Source organism: Cydia amplana, chromosome 1 (genome assembly GCF_948474715.1).
Source record: "Cydia amplana chromosome 1, ilCydAmpl1.1, whole genome shotgun sequence".
NCBI lineage: Eukaryota > Metazoa > Arthropoda > Insecta > Lepidoptera > Tortricidae > Cydia > Cydia amplana.
Window position 1 is genome coordinate 16,175,106 of NC_086069.1, and position 21,097 is coordinate 16,196,202.

At 35.9% G+C, this 21,097-nt stretch overlaps 2 protein-coding genes across 17 annotated transcripts in view; one reads left to right on the top strand and one right to left on the bottom strand.

The window, feature by feature from the left end:
- The window catches only part of LOC134649216 (KIF-binding protein-like), a 287,050-nt gene that overhangs the window by 115,541 nt on the left and 150,412 nt on the right, over positions 1 to 21,097 (top strand). The gene's annotated exons all lie outside the window — the stretch shown is intronic.
- The window catches only part of LOC134649232 (CUGBP Elav-like family member 1), a 358,172-nt gene that overhangs the window by 64,289 nt on the left and 272,786 nt on the right, over positions 1 to 21,097 (bottom strand). For 14 of the 16 annotated variants that reach the window (XM_063503953.1, XM_063503961.1, XM_063503976.1 and 11 more), the window contains one exon: positions 19,760 to 19,808. In XM_063503953.1, the coding sequence (XP_063360023.1) occupies positions 19,760 to 19,808 (49 nt within the window). Of the gene's footprint in view, positions 1 to 17,317; positions 17,619 to 19,759; positions 19,809 to 21,097 lie in introns of those variants that run through there. The other 2 variants (XM_063504040.1, XM_063504033.1) reach the window with 1 other exon arrangement.

Below are 21,097 nucleotides of genomic sequence, written 5' to 3' on the forward strand. Positions count from 1 at the left end.
TTTTGCTTTACTCAGTGTCTCAGTATAAATCAACACATCGAGAATTTAAAATACGTACTAAAATACGTACTGATAAGCATGATCCATATTTTAACAAAAGGTCATTGATTTTAACAAAGTAATCATCCCTTTCCAGCTGTAGTATAAGTTAAAACAATAAGAGGCATGATTTCTTTCGGATATAATCATAGTTAATAGCTTGGGTTACCTCAGTCAAAGGAAAAGATTTTATCGCAAAGTTTCAACAATAATAACTGCACTGTACTGTTGTAGTAACTAATAAAGTTTTGATACAATTTGTGGTATTTTTTGGTGCCAATAAATTGAAATAATTTCAACGTAAACATCATCCTAGACATGTCCTAGACATAACTTGACACTTCTTGTCATGGAACACAAGTCACTGCATTCGCCGTGCATCGTATGATATCGGAGTGATTCGTGAAATGTCATACTCGCTCTCTGTTTCTCTACTTGAGATTAATTAAACTCGCTCACTCTCTGGAGTAAAGGTTTGTTCACAAAGAAGCGGTAAATTAATATGATTTAATTTGTATTGAAATAGTAGTTTAATTAAAACACATAATTGGACCCATGTTGATATAACATTATTTACTCGTACCGTTATTAAATCCCGCGGTGTATATGTTTCGACGTATAAAATTCAACGAAGTAAAAATGGTAAAAATTGTAGCAATATTTAGGAATTTCGAAATTTGAATCAATAGAAACTATGAGATATTTTAAACCAAATTAACCACACGAGTTTTATTCACAGAAAACTTTTCAATGGCTCAGTGGTTGTATACTCGTATTTCTGTATATCGTGTAGCGAAAAAACTGTTACCCTAACTCTATTTCAACATTTTCAACTAGATTACCTACTCTTCATGTGAATTGTTTTTTTAAACAGTTTTTTTTATTGTTTACTATTGCGTTTTTACAAAACGGGCTTGGTTTAGAACTTTAAAAAAACTGGCAACAATTAATCTATGTTATATTGCTTAAAAAGTATTCAATTCTTAAAGCAGAAAGTTCCGACAGCCACGAGCTCGGCGTACAGGCAGCCGCTCCCGACACCAACAACTACAGACATCGTCTACGTACACTAAGATAAAGAAACACCTATTTTATTTGCCAAATATTATGTACCACAGTTCAATTGTACTTATATATTATGTCGCCCGACATATTTATTTAATAAGTTCTATTTTTCCGGCATTGATTTAACCCTTGTCCCGGGTGGCAGTTCCAAAATGATAATCGAATGTCAATCGTATGTCATAGATATATAACACATGATTGAAGTGCCACATTGTTGCTAAATCGCCTTTACCTTGATAAGGATTCATGAAGAAAAGAAAATGTAGTGAATATGTTATGTGTATTCGATGAATAACTAACTTCTTTTAGGATTTTTTTAATTTGTAAAATCAATTAAAATCCGGTTAAATTCCGACTCAGAACAAGTTATTGCATGCGGCTTCTATTAAGTTATATATGTCTACGCTAACAACCGACTTCGGGATTGAAAGAGCAAGATCTATACGGATACGGATAAGTTCTAGAACAGAATAGACTATATGACAATGCCAGCGGACAGTACACTTCTCAACTGCCCGACTGCCTCAAACCTTGTTAAGTTATTTACAGCTCTTCCTATAGGTACAATTCAGCTGGCGAGTTAAAGTGTGAAAATTTAATGCCCTATTTATTAGTTTTAAACCGCTATATCAACCCAAGATAAATAATTTTATTATTTATAAAACTGAGCACAGGGTTTTTTTTACTTAAATTTCGGTAAGTGCCTCCTATTCTGAAATATTCCCGGTTTTAATATCGCGGCTAAAGGATTTTTTACAATTACTAATTGAATTTCAATTAAAAAACTTTAATCCAATATTATGTCAATTTTAAAACCACACTCTTTGAAAATAATTAATACTCCTTAATAACCCCTAAAAAAACTTTCACTAACAGTTTTTTATGAATAAATTACATATACAATTTGGCATTAAATTACATATATTATACAAATGAGATTCATCAACTTCATCATGATTAGAAAATACAGATATTCCAAATAAATTATCAGAGCCAACGACAAAACAAGGTCTTGTTATTCTCTATGCAAATACCAGCTGCATCTACGCTACTAAACACCAATCTTAGCTCTCAATCTTCAGGCAAATACTGCACTACTTGAGTTAAAACGTCACACAACAAACGGGCCGGAATCCACTTTGGAGCCAGATCTGTCTGCGTCCGTATTCCAAAACTCAGTAACGACCTTCTAACCGTGGCCGGAGAGTACAACTTTTAATTGAGTTTGGAACAAAAGTCTCCGTCTAGCTAGGAGACATCTTTGTACCGCGAATTGGTTTGTCTTAATTTTCTTGAGTGACCTTAATACCTGCATGGCTTCTAAGAAACTCATTAGCTGGTACAGTCTTGGAATTTTAAGGCAGCATATAACATGCATTCTAGTCTTGCTAAAAGCTAAAAAATATTTCGCTTATATTAATTGGGGCTTTACTCGCAATGCAATTTCATCAATAATAAAAAAAAGTAAAGAGAAATTGGTGTATTTTTTGGGTGATAATCATCAAGGTGGTTGTTTATCAGCTGACTTCGTTGTGAAGTTGTTTCAAAAGACATAATTCAAAAAAGTTACGCATGTCTCTGAATTGATCATCTAGTTATCTAAAGAATAAAGTGAAGTGCTCTATATTTACTTGTGACATAAAACAAGTTGTCAAGTGTCAAAGCATAAGCGTCTCATCTCTCATCTCGCGAAACTTAAGCAATCACGTCGCCTGCGCCGCCACATACGTCGCAGAACTTTCAGCGAACTATTCGCAAGCCTGCCGACGACAGCGTTGAGGAGGCTATTCCGAGATTTGTATCATTATGGCCGTCAGAATTAGTACTATCTTTTACTCAGCTAGTTATCTAGTGTAATCAGGAAAAAATCTGGAATTATTTTTTTCACATTCAACCATTTTTACTTGCTTACACTTGTCCAAGACAAGCTTTACAAGCACGCACATGCACGCAAGTGAAAAATAAATTAGTGCATGACAAAGCTCTTAGAGATAATACTGGCTTATATCAAAGCGACGTTTTTGAAAACAGTAAAAGGATGACTTTGACAAACAATTATTCGATGAACTAAAAAAACATAAGTCACACCTAAAATGCGTGTCCACATAAGTCGTAAAACCTTTCCAGGAGAAACTTTAGAGAGCCTGCCGGCGACAGCGATCGGAAGGCGATCTCGAGATCCTTATCAAGCCAGAGCTTCCGGACCGGTACGTTTACATTTCTCTGTGGATAAAACTCTTGGGAGGCACCCTTAAAGGCAGCCCGATGCGCCTTATCTGCCGGTATTGCTTCGATATTGTTGGCACAGCGACTGCCGGTGTTTGCTCTGTCCGGAATGTAGAGGAATGAAATTTATAAGTATCCATCCGGGGGTAATGGCCGTATATATATTTTGTTTGTTAATATATTTTATCAGTCTTTCAGTGCAGAGCAAACTATGTGAATAAAGAATAAAACTGGAGAGTCGAGCAGTGATATAATACAAATATTGTGACATGTGTGCGTCGTGTGTGTGTGTGTAAATATTGCTACCAATAATTGGTGAGCAATAATAGTATTTTATGCAACCGTTGTTTAAAAGAGGTCAAAAAAGGGGAGTGGTGTGGGTAACAATTTGAGGCAAAGCTGAAAATTGTTATAAAGACGCCACGAGTATTTTTTGACTCAGTCAAACAACGTTGCATACAATACTTTTTCACCTCAGCAGCTCGAACAAGGGTACTTTGCTACTTAAAAACAGTGATTTTTTTGAAAATTTAATTGTTGGTATACATGAGTGAATAGAGGTAAGTGATGAAGAAGGAATACATTTTTCGGGTTCTCTAATATGTTCTCACTGCTGAGGTGAAAAGTTTTGTGAAGTACACGAGATCAAAGTTATTTACATCTCGTGCGCTTTTGAGTCCCTTACTACGCTCAAGATTCTAAATTAGAATAGTATAGAATTAGTATAGAATCTTTCGCTTGCACGGGACTCAAAATAAGCACTCGAAGAAATATCAAACTTTGATCTCTTGTTGTACAAATAACTATTTCTACGACCAAGCACTTTGAAATAAAATTGTAAATTTAACAAATATTTTTCATTCAAGAAGTAGCAAAAATGTAGGGTACGGGCGGAAAAAGAATGAATGAAATTAAAAAAACATGTCTATAGTTCACTTATTTGTCAGAGATGACATTTAAAATAAGGTTGGCAAAAATGCATTTCATTCAATATTTTTTAAGTGGTCATTACACGAAGTATCGAAAAAGTGCCAAAAAGATACTGCGTGTATGCACAAATGCTTTTTTGGGGAATAAACTGAAGACTTTGTCTTGACAACTATAAGGTAGGGTTTTAAAGGTGTGCGCACGACACTTTAAATGACAAATAAAAGTAGAAAAAATAACAAGAGCAACAGTACATACAAATTAAGCTTACAAAATACGTAACATTAAAGGGTAGTAAGAAATTATACTGTATAAATAGGTAGGATAAGATGTTGGCGCAACATAAGTACCTACTCGGCCGAAGACCAGTTGACGACACATGACGTCACACACATACGTCACGGCTCCCCGTTCCGCGTACCTACATTTAGACTGCACCGTACAGCCGAAGCGGCTGCACATATCTTGTATAGATTTCCAAAAAACCTAAACGATTACATGTATATCTAGTTGTTAAGAAAATAAAAGAAGATTAGTACTATCCTGGAGTTCCTTCATTTACTGACGAAGAGCTTAATTGAGGATTACATCGAACATTTATATATTTATTTCCTATATTCGTAATTAGTTTACAACATAAGTCTTTGTCTTGTACTTATTGTCAAACGAGAAATTTTGTAAATACTTTATAAAAAAAATAGTATGAGATACGAGATTTTTGCACAATAATGACAATATTGTTTACCTATTCAAATTGATCTCGTATTAGGTACCTACGTCTAAGTAATTTATTATTGGTTTTTGAAATGATTTAATACAATTGGTCCCTATACGTAGAAAGAGGGAAGGCTGCCTAATATGGACACGGTGATCTTATTATCCTCGTACTACATATTTATGAACGTCTATGAATTAAATGTGTAGGAAGTTTGGGATCGAGTTAACAGTGCAGCCTACTGCGACTTAATAAACATGGTAATGTATTCAAGACCGGGACAAGTGGGCATGTTCCGGGCGAGTGTTACGGCCAATGTTTCGGTTGTTCCGATACAGGAGTTCCGGACTGTCCCTGACTGTTCCGGACATGGAGCCAGACGGAACTACAACGAGTCGAATAAGGATTTGCATAATTTGACCCATGAAGGGATTACAGCGTGACTAAAATTATTTTAATCTCGAATGCGAGTTACATTCACACCGTCGTGTAGGCTCTGTCAGTAATAGCATTCGAATGATGCTATTGGTCAGTACTAAGTACGTAATGTAGACTATATGAAACATTTACTTCTTGTTAAACATAAATAACATAATACAAATAAATAACTTTGAACTATGATTGGGATCTTTACAAAATATAGGCTCTAATAATATACACTTTTTGAGTTAGCATGCTGCTTGCAAGCAAGGTATCTATCCTCCTAAGGCCCAAGGTCCTACCTATAGTACCTATTCAGTTGAATGTAATTTAAACTATGTTCAATTGGAACAGAGTCGCTTTTGCTTTGTTTCGTTCAATTTTCAAACAACGCAAATTCAACTCTATTTCCTACAAATTAGGTTCAAATTTCAGTGGCAAATTTTGGATGTTTCGTTTGTATGGCTGGGCCTTAGTAGGCTATGTATACTGCAAGCGTACGACCTAACACCTTATCTTTTTATTCCACTGAATAATTTATACTACATGAAAACCGGTCTGGCCTAGTGGGTAGTGACCCTGCCTGTGAAGCCGCGGTCCTGGGTTCGAATCCCAGTAAGGGCATTTATTTGTGCGATGAGCACAGATATTTGTTCCTGAGTCATGGTTGTTTTCCATGTATTTAAGTATTTGTATATTATATATATATCGTTGTCTGAGTACCCACAACACAAGCTTTCTTGAGCTTACCGTGGGGCTTAGTCGATTTGTGTAATAATGTCCTATAATATTTATTATTTATATTTATGAAAACGTATTTTGAAATTATTTATGAGTGGTAAGTACAGTCAGCAGCATAAATTGCTAAACGGGCGAGGTGTTCAAAATTACCTTGACACGCTCTTATTCTTTAAATAATAAAGCCGTGTCAAGATATTTTTGAACACCTGGCCCGCTTAGCAACTTCTGCTGCTGACTGTACGTCTTTCAACGTTAAATCTAAAATTGCCTTTGTGTAAGTTATGTCATTCCATAATCAACTACATATGTAATATATGTGTATCTATATATTTGTACACACGTTGGATTAAATAGTCATTGAACTCATTGATAAATACAAATATCTGAATACTTCCGAATATGTAATACCGACCTAAATATTTTATTTTATCAAACTAATAATCTACTTCTTCTATTGCTAGAACACTAATGTATATAAAATTACATGTAGTAAATGTACATATATGTATAGCGTTTAACACAAATTCACATCTTATCTAGTTTACTCTTACAAATTCTAAATTCAAGAGTTCTTGGAAATCTGTTTTTTTTATTTATTACTTACTTTAATTATTTATTTATATTTTTTTATGAAGCGCTGGTGGCCTAGTGGTAAGAACGTGCGACTTGCAATCCGGAGGTCGCGGGTTCAAACCCCGGCTCGTACCAATGAGTTTTTCGGAACTTATGTACTTACGAAATATCATTTGATATTTACCAGTCGCTTTTCGGTGAAGGAAAACATCGTGAGGAAACCGGACTAATCCCAATAACGGCCTAGTTTACCCTATGGGTTGGAAGGTCAGATGGCAGTTGCTTTCGTAAAAACTAGTGCCCACGCCAATTCCTGGGATTAGTTGCCAAGGGGACCCCAGGCTCCCATGAGCCGTGGCAAAATGCCGGGACAACGCGAGGAAGATGATGATGATGATTTATTTATAATTTTTTCTTAAAAAGAACACTATTCTTGCTTATAGCAATAGTTTAAAACAAATGCCAAAATAACTTAAACATTATATAATACATCCACATAATTTTTGAATAGGTACCTACATCCTGCATACTACAAAAAAAAAATAGTACACATTAAGTAAATTCAAGGGGAAATTACTCATCATTCATCATAATATACGTCGTGTAAGAGTAGAGACCTAATTTACTTCATCACTTTTACCTGATGCAGTTTCCAAGTAGGTACATAATTAGCATGTCGTCAGGTGACAAGCAAAAGTCAGTTAGTTAAGTACCACCACAAGTTCATAGCCACAGTGAACCATATTAGAACGAAAAGAAGGTTGGTTTTTGTTTAAATATTTTATAGTAATTAGTGACTTTTGCTTGTCACCTGACGATGTCTTTTTATTACGCGGCAAAAGGGCGATTTTTTTTATGTTGTCCCCTACATTTTTTTCAAATTTGTGATTTTTTGTTATTTCTACTCAGAATCACGAGCTCTTTCTATCCTAATAGGAGAAAAAAGGTGTCCTAAGGTTTTTATTTCCATTACGTCACCATTTTTCATAGACTTTGATGGCGGTCGCGGAATGGAAAGATCGAAAAATGTATGGAAATTTTGGGACACTTTTTTTCTCCTATTAGGATAGAAAGAGCTCGTGATTCTGAGTAGAAATAACATAAAAAATCCCAAATTTGAAAAAAAAAAGTGTAGGGGACAACAAAAAAAAAAACGCCCAAAAGCTATAAACGACTTTATTAAGCATAATGCTTGATAAGCATGGTAAACAACCGTTTAAACATTAAATCCTCATTACAGACATGGCGGCGCGTATCAAATTACAATTTATATCAATTACCGAATGATATGGACAACTAGCTTTAATATCAAACTAGTAGTGATTTGCGGCTAAAATGGTTGTTAGTAAGTAATTAAGCATATATGGGGCATTATCTATGAAAAGGGACCTTATTGTCGATGGCGCTTACGCCGCACAGCGTTGCGCGCCGTTGTATTTATATCGGAGCATCGTTAATAATAGCGTAAGCGCCATCGACAATAAGGTACCTTTTCATAGATAACGTCACATATTTAGTAATACATATTTAGTATAAAAATTACCCTATATCCCTCCCTTCCCCGCGACTCAAACCATCTCCATATAAAATTTCATCTACTATATGATAATCTCTCTAATATGATGAAGTACTAGAAGCATAAAGTCATCATTTAGTAAGATTTATTTAATTCTGGTAAATGATTTCGTTTTAATAAATGCTTGTTAAAGCAGCCTTAATGGGGTAGGTACATTAAGTAAATGATAATCGTTCGGTATGTTAATATTCGTGTTTGGAAGTTAGGTCATAGAGCAAAGTGAAATATGCAATGACGGTCTCGCCAATTAATGCAATTAGGGTTGGCGGAGTCCCTTAATAGACCACTTGCTTTTCCAGGAAAATATCATCACCCAAATAAATAATAAATACACTGTGAAAATTACCGTCCATATTTCTCCTAAGTGTTTTGTGGTAATATTGTGTACTCACAAGCCGCTCCCATGCAATCGAAGTTATTTCGATTAATAATGTAAAACATGGAAGATATTTCGATTAGTTTAAATTAACCCGCAGTCTAAATTGCCCCCTGCACCTTACGTAAGTAGGTACCTTTCAAATAAATAAATGTTAAATAAATAACTATCACAGTAAAAACAATGTTAATTTGATGGTTTACGTCAGCGGATCGACAATACATAAACATTCGTAAACAGAACATGGTATAATTCAAATAAATTGGTATACCTGAACAATATTGGGGATTTTATAAAAAAATATATATCACATCCGGATCTGCCAAACTAGATATTTATTGTTTGTAGTATCTGTCACAACACTAAATATTTTTTTCCTTTAGATATTTACGACCACAGCACGAAATTAGATCTGTGTAGGTAAACATGTGTCAGTTTAGGGACTTGCACAATACATTAATACTATCACTGTACCGGCGACAACCCTGCTATTTGCATTTGTTTTCGCATGGCATCGACATTTTATCCTGTACTGAACCGTTAGTCGTACATGGCTGGCTTGGCTCGTGGCTTCAAACCGCTCACCGATTTATAACTTGCAATCCATTTCTAAAACATCGATTGCAACTTACTGCCGTTGCATTTGAATTTCGACCTTGAATAACTGTGGAAAGGTTGATTCTAACATTTACGAGGATTTGAATATTTGCCGTTTATATTACCTGCGCTAAATTCTCGTTCGTATTTGGCTATAAACAAGCTGAGGGTTGGGGAATGGTTTCGTTGCCGGAATTTAGTGGTTGCATGCGCTTAGTGAGGCATGGGATGAAACAGCGAGCGCTACTTTCGTAGTCGGATAGCTCTCGCGAAGGAAACGACACAAGCTGCGCCTGAATACTTGCATTAGGTACGACTTCGTTTTCCCACGACCTCGGTGCGATAAGGCTAGCCATGCACCATGGTAGTTGATATGTAAGTACGTACTCTAAGTTATATTATTGTAGGTACCTAATGTACTAAGTAGACATTAGACACAAGGTTTACTACAAAAACACTTAGATTTGGCATAAATGTTGCTTTTTTCAGCCGATTACGGGAAGGGTCATGATTATAGCAGAGTATATTTTAGATACATAAACTGCCAAAAGAGGTTCTATAAAACGATAAACAGCATGTTTTGTTGAAGCCATGACATGTCTAATTTACCCATCGCTAATCGTTCACCCGTACGTAGTAGGTTCTCAGTAGGTCTAGGTAGGTAACCATTGTGCCCGTCGCTTGCGCAATGTGCACTTGTTCAAACAGTGCGCGCGCAGCCGTAGTTGATAACGATCCTCTATCAATTGAGTTATAATCGTTGACTTCTCGTCTACAGCTTGCAAACTGTCTATCGCAGTGCAATTTTACTAATTCCTTAAGGATTTGAATGACAACATGGCCATAGCAACATAATGTCAATGAAATGGGGCTCCAGTACGGTTACCATCAGTTGACATAAACGCCGTCGAGAACGTAATTTACTTTCTATACATCCCGTTTGCACGAATATGCGAGTGCGAGCGAGATGTATAGAAAGTAAATTACGTTCTCGACGGCGTTTATGTCAGTGACAAACTGATGGTAACCGTACGGGTAACTTACGGTCACTGGCGCCCTATTTTTGAAGAAAACTCATCACTGACATATATTTAAACAACATTGAAAGGGTCAATTGGAGAGTGCAGGACGCCATAATAACTGTATACCTTTGTAGTAGTACCTAAGTAAGTAGTCTATTCTAGATGCTGCATGAAATGGCGAATACTCAGTTTTGTAATATTATTGCTTATTTGCCCACTTGCAGTACAGTTGCCGAACTAAAGCGTGCATGTATTGGTAGATATATTAGGAATTGGTTATATAGGTACTTCAGTTTCGATAACAGAAGACATAAATATATCCCCTATCCCCTCGTACCCTCCGAGTGGATGCCAAAACTGAGTTAACCTTGATTCCATATATCGATAATGATGCATTATACTAATACATTATTTTGGATGCATTGACCGTGGAATACCTATTAATATGTTACTAAATAGGGTCAAATTATAGTAGGTTCACATAGGTATTCACATTACCTTTAGTAATATTGGTAAGCACTGTTCACGTCACGACGGTCAGACTGTTTTCAATGTTTGAATCGAGATGTCGGTAAATATTTGTATTGTGAGATGCCTGAGCCGTGACACCCGTTATAGCGCCGTGAAAATGAGTTATTGCTTCACCCAACACATCCAGGGTTTATCAGATAACTATTTGGGTTTCTTGTTAGTCTGACTAGATTTGAATATCAGAAACGGAAACGATTCGACAAAACTATTCAAAGATGAATATATCGCTTAACACAATCATATATTGATTCCACTATACCAGGGCTCTCCAAACCCCGGCCCGCGGGCCAAATGCGGCCCGCAAGGCGTTCCAATCCGGCCCGCCGTCACCCAAAGCGTCTCGCGCTAATGTTTCTGAGGCGCAATATGGCCCTCAGGTAAAAAAGTTTGGAGACCCCTGCACTATACTATTAATATGTATGGGGATAGGTTATGTTAGAAAGTCGTATTAAAATTTAAAAATACGATTACCCATATCATTAAACCCCCTTTCCGGCAATAAAATAAGCGCAATAGAGTTTTAAGGCAAATGCGATATCTTTAATATAGAGGCCAATTCAAACTTACACTGACATCAAAACGATATCTAAATGATGTCAGTCGCTCGTACGTCTCGCTCTCGCCAATGTACGGAAAAATACGAGCGAAATGCACGCGCGATAAGTAGGTATCATTTACTTAGATATCTCAGTGAAGTTTGAATTGGTCTCAGAATGTAGATTCACTCGAGTTTTGCGCTATTCGTAGAACGTAGCATTTTCTTAGCTTCTGGTTGTTGCTGGTAATGTATCCACCTGTTGTTATGTCATTAAAGGCTAGATTAATTATCTTTCGCACTGGTATAAAATAAGCTTGAAGCCATAATAAGATAATTAATTACTGCCATGGGGATTCCCGGAACCCGGCTTCTTCATAAATTACGAAAATAAAAATAAATATACTTAAATATTAGTTTTTTACGTGCATACCTATGTACATAATTATGAATCTTCTATCTGATTGTTAGGGCTATAAATCGCTTTTACTACTAGTCTGTTAAGAATATTTACAAATATAACACATTGTACGGTTAGTAAATGTGATTTTAAAGGGGTTAAAATATGAAATTTATTATTTTTGATACAACTTTATTGGTTCCTTTAAATTGTTTTTCCTATCAGTCATAATTAAGGCGATTCGGAAACCTCCCAAAATAATATTGGAATTCTGATCATTAAAAATAACCAACAAGACACCCAAGGGACCTGTCAAATGAAGGAAAAGTGGCCAGAAAGGGACAGACGGGGAAAATTGGACCCTGAGTGACAAGGCTTCGTAATAATCTGATTTATTGTTGCAACAGGAAATATTATGTTGAAGAGAAAAAGTAACCTGAGTAAATAATTTCTAACTAAAAATAGGTTTTTATGTACCTACGCAGTCGCGGCTTGTCGTTGGCGATACTCTCACCACCAGAACCTCAAAATCCAAATGATGGACCATTAGTAACTACAGTCAGTGAGGAAGATCATTTTATGATGAGATGGGTGAAGCTTCGATTGAAAATAATGGGCAATATGCTAGTTGAAATAATTGTACACAAATGTAAATACCTATTTTAATGGGTTTTCCAGTTTTAAAATCATTTCTACTCGGAAATAAATAAGCCGGTTTTCATGATTACCTAGCTATTGATTTACTTCCAATATTATTTAAGTAAAGTTTACTATACATTTTAACTTAATGTTAAGTAATGCAAATTAATAAAAAAAATATATATATACAGGGTGCCCAGTAATTAATGGATAACCATCTAACCACCAACAGGGCCCCTTAGGCTGGTCCAGAAAATGCACTTATAGGTCTAGTAAAAGTTTCGTGGTTTTCGAGATAATCGAACTTTTCTGTCTTTTTTAATAGCTAGCCATACTTCAAATTTAGAAAAGTGCGATTATCTTGAAAACGACGAAACTTTTACTAGACCTATAAGTGCATTTTCTGGACCAGTCTAAGGTGCCCAGTCGGTGGTTAGAAGGCACAGACCAACCCCTATAGACAGAGCTTATAGGACGACTCGCGGTCACCACTCGTGCGAGCAATAGCGCTTATATAATATTGCTCGCGCGCCGCTCCGATCAGTTGCGTCCAAATTCACGATCTGTTAACAGTGTGCGCGTGTCTACGAAAATAAATCGCAATTTATTTAACACACTGGGAAATAATGGGATTTTGCAGTGTAAAATGGTGTGGTTAGTCATCTAAGACTTCCACTTACAAAACAGATGAAATAACATTCCACAGGATGGTCAAATTAATTATTTTCTTGAAAATTGTTTCTGGTCCGCGGGGTTCATTTTATACTGGTCAATATGGTTGCATTGAGCAGCAGTGAAGTATGCCCGTCCCTTTTCGTCAACTTGAAAATGCAATGTGCTATCCCTTTCACGTTAACGGCTAGTGATGTGACGATGATGTTTTCGTCAGTTCGTGCTTTCGCTCGTACCGTATTGTACCATTTGTTTGTATTACCAAATTTGTACCAAGAAATGTAAAATATAACTGTGATTCTCTTTTATTTTTAATTGAGAATAATGGATCTGTAGAATCTGTAGTTATTATTAGGTACTTGGTAGTTTATCTTAGTAGGTATTATGTAGTTTAATTTTTAGTTAGTACATAGTATGATAATTATTGAGGTAGCATCAAAATAAGAAAATAATCATATTTTTAGCAGGTTTTCAGAGCCGAACATGTGACAGTCTCCTATTTGCAAGCGTCCATAGGCTGCGTTTGCCACCAAAGTGACAAAGTATAAACCTATCTGCATTTTTGAAATTCATAATTAATTTATGAATGATAAATGAATGACATGTTTTTCTTAAGAAGCTAAACCACCTTCAAATATCCATGAACGTTAAACATTAATTAAATATTTAAAGGCCGACACTACCGTACCGCAACCCTGCCGTTAAATTTCACCACAAAATGTATGCAACATCGAATACATAAATTTAATTTCATACATAAATTCTTATGATAAGAATCTCAGCTCATTAATATGCATAGTAAAATTTTTAGATACATTTTAAAGTACTTAATTAACGATTATATTGTTTTAATATTATTAAGTAATTTTTCTATGGACTTTAATGATATTAATTTTACCACAATAAATTACGGTCCAACTCGTACCAGTACCACTGCCTGTAATGAACATGTCCCATCCCTACGCCTACACGTGTTAGCGCGCCATATTTGAAACGACCAATCGCAACGCCGTGAGCACCCCTCCCGCACCTCACAGTTTGGTGACTCGCGTCGCGAACAAAATGGCCAATATTAGGTTTCTATAGGCGGTTTTCTGTGTTAGAAGGTTATCCATTAATTACTGGGCACCCTGTATATACGCGTCGACTTGAGAACCTCCTCCGTTTTTTTCGTCGGTTAAAAAACACTTTTACCTGTCCCTTAATTTTCATTTTCTCATAGTCTGCTATTATATCGCTGCGTACTTACACAGCTTAAATGATAACGAGAATTTACGAGTATCGCATCTTTGATTTATTTAAACTACCTAACTTGTAAAAATCCAATGTAGTAAGATCAAAGGCTTTTTGGCACCAAATGTGTCAATCCATTATTTGGTCACAACCTTTGAAATTCTATTAACCGATAGTATTGGTAAGTGACATTAAGTCGTTAACCACGACCCACGTTTTGTTAATGTTATAATAATGGTGTCTTTTATTTTTTATTTTTTATAATGTGCGTGTAATATAACTTGTGTAATATAACTTCGTGCTGCAAAAGATCATGGCCCCGACGGAAGACCAGCGCTAGCCTAGCCAGGCTAGCACCATGCTGAATTGTTCCCAGTTCTACAGATTTCTTTTACAGAATTCCATGTCTACAGATTTCTATTTCTACACATTCCTAAGTGTACAGATTCCCAATTTTACAGATTTCTATGTGTACATAATTCCAACTCTACAGATTTCTATGTCTACATATTCCCAATTCTAGAGATTTTCATGTCAACACATTCTTTATTATACAGATTTCCATGTCTACACATTCCTAAAACTACAGACTTTCATGTCAACACATTCTTTATTATACAGATTTCCATGTCTACACATTCCTAAAACTACAGACTTTCATGTCTACAGATTCCTAATCACATTTCAACTAATTTCCTATTTTATTAAAAATTATTTTATATAATTATTTAGATCGTTGTCTAAGTACTCACATCACAAGCCTTTATCAGCTTACTGTGGGGCTTAGTCAATTTGTGTAAGAATATCAGATGGATTTACAGATGGCCCGTGTGCTTGTTTGCCATTATGAATTAGAATGACAAATAATCTTTATTTACATTGGGAATCTGTAGTATTGGGAAGCTATAGAATTGGGAATCTGTAGATTTGGAATTCTGTAGTATTGGGAATCTGTTGACATGTTCATAATTCACCATGCTGAGTCGGGACCATTTCGTGACTTTTATGTTGTTGTGTTACTTGTTGTTTTCTTTTATTTTTATTTTTTTTGTCACGAATAAACGCTCTCTATTCTCTATTCTACATATACATAGAAATAATGACTATTAAGGTGAAATTTATAAATTTTACAATAAAATGTTTCAGTTGCCGTTCTCATTGGGGTTGACGTTTCGTAAGTAGGTACTTATGTAAAAGCGGAAGACAATTTTAAATATAAATAAATAACTATTTAAAATTGACTTCCGCTCACGCCTCGACGCTTATTGAATTGCAATAAGAAGTGTTCAGATGCCTTTGGACACGGCATCGGACCGCAATAAGAAAAGGCGCGAGTTGGTCTATTTCGGATCTTGCCATACCTGCGTTAGCGCAGACGGATTCTCCAGAGTGTTAACTACATTAGAATGCATCGAGACATTAATCAGACGGTACCCAAATTAGACGGATTGAGTACTAGCATAGGTAGGTAGTAGTACATAGGTGTATTTAAAGATATACCTAGAAGTACTTAGGTAATAGTAATAGTAAATAAATTGGCATTGCAACTATGAGGTACGACTTCATTGTTACCTACGCATAAAATTTATGTTATAGAGTCTGTGCGGAAAGAGAAGAGTCGTGGAATACAAAATAATGCAAAATAATAACATTCTTTAACAATGTTTATAATTATGACTTTCCTGGCTAACTAGTAGTAAACACTTCTGATTTTCCTGAAGTTATTGTATAAACGCACTTATAATATTTTCGGTGCCTAGAAATGTAAATTGTGCATTTTTACATACTTTGAATGAATGTTTCTTAGGTTAAATTAATAAATATAGTCGGCAATTATGCTAATCTCGCACTAATTATGCGCCTTCATGTATGCGCCAGCACGAAAATTACGATATCATCAATTCATTGTCACTGATCAATTATTTAATTTTCTTACAGGCCAATTCGAGTTTTAGTTATTTAATATGTATCCAATATATCTGTCAGTGTCAAAAGTGATATTTCTTTAAAAAAAATCGTCACCTTTGACACTGACAGATAAGTATAATATCGGAAACAAATCGAATAGCTAAAACTCGAATTGGCCTATTAGAGGGTGATAGCTAGCCGTGTCATAATTGTGTTCCTATATTACTTAGTATTTTTAAAATATCTTGCGTACCTATACCTAACTATGTGGCAACTATTAACTAATGATATTATACACAGTAGTAAGACATCAGAAATTAAACTTCAGTATACTTAAAGAAAACATTAAGCTGGACAAGACACTTAATGACCTCCTTCCGTTAGCAACTACTCTATACTCGTATAAATGATGTCACGTTTGTGTCAGATAGGTCGTGAAATAGCAACAGTGAATCTATTTAGCAAGCTGCAGTTTCGATAAATAACTTCACACAAATAATGTACTCGTATTTGTAAAAACAAACGAAAACACATCTTAGGTATTTGACGGCATTTAAAGTATTCGCCTCATTTCGCGGTGTTGTTTAAATCGATGATTGTTTCGTCGCGCGCGATATCGGTCAATGTCAAAGCGATTTCGATTTTAAAACAAAAAAATGTTAAACTAAACCGATTTCAAAAGCAAAGCGAAAGGCTTAGCCGCGTTAAATATTGCACGAAGTTGATAACGACTGCATTAGACGTGACAGAATAATTACAAGGATAATTAACGCTCATTATTACTCACTACAACGGGGAAAATAAAATCTAAAGTTTCTAGAGTAGGTAAGTTTAATATAATGGCAAAATGTCGCCTTTGCTTTGGTCTCAAAAACCCGATTACGAAATCAATCTTAACACAGTGTCTTATTATACAAAAAATCGTTAGGTATTTAACCGCTACATGTAGAGACACTGAAGATTTTGTAAATATTTAACATTTATCTAGCAAACAGAAAGTAACGGCTACGTGGGATCTAAATTAGGTACGGGTATCGGCATACCACTTTGAAAAGAACAATCGGATGATTCAGACATCAAAGGTTTTAAAACAATTTGAAGCACGTCGATGCGTGGTCGAACCTGGCACATGGTAGGGGGTCGGGTTCGAGGGGGGCAGCCAGTAGGCGGCACTGATAGGCGGGTAGCCGCCGTTGGACCGGCCCGCGCCCGCCTTGCCGCGCGCGCCGCCCGTGTCACCGCGCATCCTTCACTTCACTTCACATGCACCACACCACATGACGTTATACGTCTGCATTCAACCGCGGCCGGGCAACTACTAGCGCGCCGGTACACGAGGTGCGCGCGCGCTGACGGACGATCAGTCATTCTTCGTTGTCACCAAAGTCCCCTTGCCGTACCCTTCCCCCCACCTTTATCACCACTAACGAGCAGTTCGTCTGACACGGTTTTCACAACTCCAGGTGTGATCCCGACCTATACCCGATTTATGTCGGTGACGTCACTATTGCTTCCGTAGAACTCCGTTGACTTGTGTGTTTACAGTTTACACTTTGGAATTAACCCGTCGATATACGGCTGATCGAGTTGCTATGCACTAGACGAAATAGTTTGAATTATTTTTTCAGACTACCTAATGTTAACCTTGCACGTTTGGATTTAACAATCACATAAGATGGGAAGATATTAAATCTAGCCATTAACTAACAAGTTATGAGGTCAGGAATTGCAACCTGTGTACAATTTTGTAACCACTTTGTAAGCAAATAAACATTGCAAGTAAGTAGTTAATATGTTTGGCCCACCTTATTTTAAATCGATTGGGTAGAAATATTACTTTGTCTCCACTGAAGATAAAGTGATATTATTTCATATTACAGTGTCAGTCAGAAAGCTTTAGCTTTTATTTAATCTTACCTATGTCTTTGCGCAGCTCTACAAAGTGTAAATTTTCGTAACTGATTCTCAAAACTGTTCTTTTGTGAGCTACTTACTTAGAAACCGTTTCTTTTTAGGCGAATAAACGTTTTATTTTGCATTATAGCTTTGCGACTGTTGCAATTGAAAAAGAAAATGGTTAAAAACAGTTATATTAACAAAGGAAATATCTCTTAATATGTTAAGGTACATTGATTATGACAATTGTAATGTATTTTTATTTTGTTTGCTGTCTTTGTCTTTTGTATGTTATATATTAATTTTGTTTTGTATTAATGTTACCTGTCGTGATTGTTTCACCGGATGGTCTCATCGGAAGACCAGCGCTGGAAGTCGCCAGCAACATGCTGAGGTGAGACCATTTCGTGGCACTTTATCCTTTTATTCTCTGTTATGTATAATTTTCTATTATGTGTTTGTGCTCACGAATAAAATTATTTCTATTCTATTCTATTCTACAAGTTTAAAGCTGACAAGCAGGTACTGGGCATGTGACGAGCACGTTACTGTCCCAGTACACATATCGGAATTATAGTAGGGTAGGCAGTGTCTTTTTGCCTTTATGAAGTGCACGCCACTGCCAGTACAGGACATCTTTAAACTTAAGTCATAATCAATAGTGGGGTCATTCCACTCAAAAATGCATATTTTGTACAACACAAGAATTCAATAAAAACACGGTGTATATTATCTATTTATTTTTCATGTTACCTATTTGTTTATTGGTTTATTTTTCCATGGCACTATCGGTAACATTCCGTGAAATTTTGGAAAATAATTTGGTTTAATAAAAAGTATCGATGATAGCGAGTAATACATATTTAATTTACAGTAATACATAAATGTTTCTTGCAATTTCAGCAATTGAATATGGCATGTGTTTTTCAAACACATCTGCACGGTACGTAGGTATACCGCATTATATTCTCCCCACGTGCGTCGATGTACGCCGGGCGACTTTCATGATAGTCCATATTTCGTTCAACTAAGAGCTATTTAGTCTTGAATACTGGGAATACTTGGGGTATGCTGTTTGTCGATCATTGCCAGGCAAGTAACTCGATAGTAAGCGATAGTACTAAATCGATTTGTCACACAGTAAACGTTGGACGTTACTGCGTTATCAACAATCAGCCAAACATAGGAAAATACGTAACTTAAATTGATTATCAAAGTAACATACACGCTGAGTAGGAAACAGCTATTCATTTAAAACCGCAAAAAAAATGGTCATGGTTTAATAGCTCTATAAGGAAAAGATATTTCCCCAAGGAAAAGATGGTTCAAGAACTTGCGTGTGACATTGCGGTATTTAGTCTATCGACTGAAATCATTGCTGTACTCTATAGTTAGCAATGTATCGAATATTGCATGCAAGTTCTTGAACAGACAGCTAAATGGGGCTTTAAAAACTGTAATTCCTGACAACATACTCAAAAGACGACTATTATAGGGAATTGAATGAAAAATATTTTGTTTATTGGCAGTTTTGTCGTGACTTTAAACATTTTTCTAATAACAATGAATAACGTGTAGAGTTGATAAGTTTCATGTTTCTTATGATTGTGACTGTACTTTGAACTTACGAGTCAGATAAGAAAGAGAAAAACAAGGCAGTACACTTACCATTTCTATTTTCACTGTCAGCCGGTTTCATTTGGATTGGATGGTGCATCTGAAAATAAACAAAATAAATTACTAAGTATAAAAACTATATAAAAACAAAGAAAATTATCGCCGTATAAATACTATTTTGATAATTTGTATAAATTTATTGTTTAGAAACAGCGGACAAAAGTAACGTATTTCTTTAGGAAGTAGTGACGACTACAAGTTAACTTTTTTTTTTTTTGTTCTGGTTTGAACTGCCATCAGTCGGTAACGACTATAATCAGTTTTGCTGTATATAGTTATTAAACAATTTTGGTTTTGGAGACCATCGTCTCTCTTAACCACTGCTTTCATATGGCACAATGTGCTTCCTTTTAAGTCTTTTTACTGTTTCTGTCTTGTCCAGTAATTTTGATGCCAGTGGATTAGGATGCCTTTCCAGGCGCTCAATGTAATTTTTGGTGAATCTTTTGATCTCTTCCTTTATGGTGGGCATATTGAGATAGTCGTGTACTTCATCGTTTCGAGTGAACCAGGGTGCACTGGCAATCACACGAAGGATGGCGTTCTGTGCTCTTTGAAGACACATAATGTTACTGTCGCTAGCAGTTCCCCATAGTTGGATCGCATAGGTCCAAATGGGTTTAATGATTGCGTTGTATAGCAGTAATTTATTGTCCACTGAGAGGACCGAGTTGCGTCCCATTAGCCAATGAAGATTTTTGTATTTCAGGATCATTCCATTACGTTTATGTTTTATGTGGGTTTTCCATGTAAGGCGCCTATCCAGATGAAATCCTAGGTACTTGATGCTCTCGCAATGTGGTAGGATATCATTTCCAAGTTTGGCGGGAGGGCAATCTCCTCTTCTTAGGCTAAAGGTGATATGGTTTGAAACAAGTTAACTTAGTATTAATGTTTTCTAGCTTTAAGGATCTGCTTGTAATAATTATTTGGCACCATTTAATACCTACTATTGTAATGTATTTAACATTACAATAGTAGGTATGCCTTAACCAACAACTTTCCTCTTTGAAATAACAATTATTGCTCTATTTAGTATAGTTTAGCATACGAATCGCCCGCCCTAATAGTTTTGACACTGGATTTACCAGAAACTGAAGGATAGGCTTGCTGCGGTTGCATATTAAAAAATAGTTCCTTATTTTTTCCGCAATTAGTAGTTATTGTACAAAAAGTACTGCACATATCCACTGCAGGGGAATTCCACTATAATTGACAGTTATGATAAAGTGGGCCGCAAACTGATTTCGAAACTCTGAACCGGCATTAAATATATATTATGAACTGTAAATATTAATCAATAGTTCATAATTTGAGGCAAACATGTTT